General features: G+C 44.3%; 1 protein-coding gene across 1 annotated transcript in view; it reads left to right on the top strand.

Moving 5' to 3' along the window:
* Nucleotides 1–458: 458 nt before the first annotated feature.
* Nucleotides 459–1448, top strand: part of LOC119581942 (flotillin-2-like) — a gene marked incomplete at its 3' end in the record, with an annotated part of 34008 nt that continues 33018 nt past the window's right edge. The window contains 1 exon segment of the mRNA XM_037930113.1: nucleotides 459–861. Within this exon segment, the coding sequence (XP_037786041.1) occupies nucleotides 813–861 (49 nt within the window).

Genomic DNA, 1448 nt, shown 5'->3' with positions numbered 1-1448 from the left:
TCGATGAAAATTGTGAATTCACTTGTAAGACCATAAAATCAAAGTAGTGACATATTCCTGATAAGATATCGTTATCGGAATTTCGAAATCACGCGATGAAATTTTATGAATGGCAATATCTTGTTAAAGGTTCATATTGTGAAACCGAAGAAATGTTATCTTGTCTTTTTCAGGTTTACTTAATAGCCATGTTTTACTATAAGACCCCATGACCTACGCCTATTCTTTCCTAGTAAGACTGCCAACTTCTCGTAACCACAAACTCACGCAATGAAATTTACAAAACACACCGCCATTACTAAACTGCATAGTACAAGAAGAGAGAGACTAAACAAAACAACTTTAGAAGAAGAGAGCAAGTGAGACTACTAAAAAGAAAGAGAGGAGAAAAAGGCAGAAGTAAAAACGGCCGAACGACATCTGTCTTGACGCAGCGCACACACACAGTCTTGGGTGCGCGTCGCCCTCCCCTTCTCAGTCTGGCGTGTGTAGTGTCACGGTCTAGGTGTTGCTCGTCCTTCCCACGTTCGAAATACCTTAAAATCTGAGATAACGAGTGCTTCCGATCTGTTACGCGAGAATCGGGGTATCGCGACGGTGTCTTGCGCAAGAGGTCACGAGGGATAGATATGCTGTGAGTGTGAGATTCCAACTTCAGAGAAGCGCTGTTTGTATGAGGAGTCGCGGATTGGAAGAAGCGCAGGGCGTCGTCTGCATGTTTACATAGCGCAGTTTGGGACGCGTTCCTCACCCTCCGATATTTGTAACCTCTTCGAGCGACAGGAGAACACGGCGAAGACAAGCTAGACAACATGGGCAACATACACACCGTCGGACCAAACGAAGCTCTCGTGGTGTCAGGTATGTGTTGGACTGAAGACTCTGGTTTAGGCATAGCACAGGCCTAGCTGGTTTACGTGTTCGTTCCCAGTTCTCTGGCCTAGGCTTCGACATACAGGTTTTCTTTTATCGGAAAGGAATTTAAAATCATGCAAGTGCAGGGCAAAGGAAATCATTTGCAGTCGCTATATATAGGCCTACTTACTAGAATACCCACGTGTTTTGTTCACGGGATTCCTAAAAGTTTTGAAATTCGAATTCAAGTATTTAGATCGTTTTATTGCCAAGCATTGCGAAAGTTAAACTAACCGAATGCGCGAGTAGAGTGCACTGTGCGTTCAATTGAATCATCATGCATATACAGCCCTGCCAGCTAAGGTTAGGTTGGGGTGAGGCCGCATGTACTGGCAAACCGAACCGACATCGTCACGTTCTCCGTCCAGTATCCGGTCACATGATCAACATTGTAAACTTCCGATGGTAAGGCAATGACAATTTTTCCTGATGTTACCATAAGCAAGGGCAAACTTTCCAAAGAATGGAGGTATGCTCCATGCCTCAATATCGGGAAAGGGCGATAATATCAGCCATAGAAATAGATGGCTATG

This window comes from Penaeus monodon, chromosome 15 (assembly GCF_015228065.2).
Source record: "Penaeus monodon isolate SGIC_2016 chromosome 15, NSTDA_Pmon_1, whole genome shotgun sequence".
NCBI lineage: Eukaryota > Metazoa > Arthropoda > Malacostraca > Decapoda > Penaeidae > Penaeus > Penaeus monodon.
Note: the sequence above shows the minus strand (reverse complement) of the source record. Positions and strands in the feature narration are given on the sequence as shown.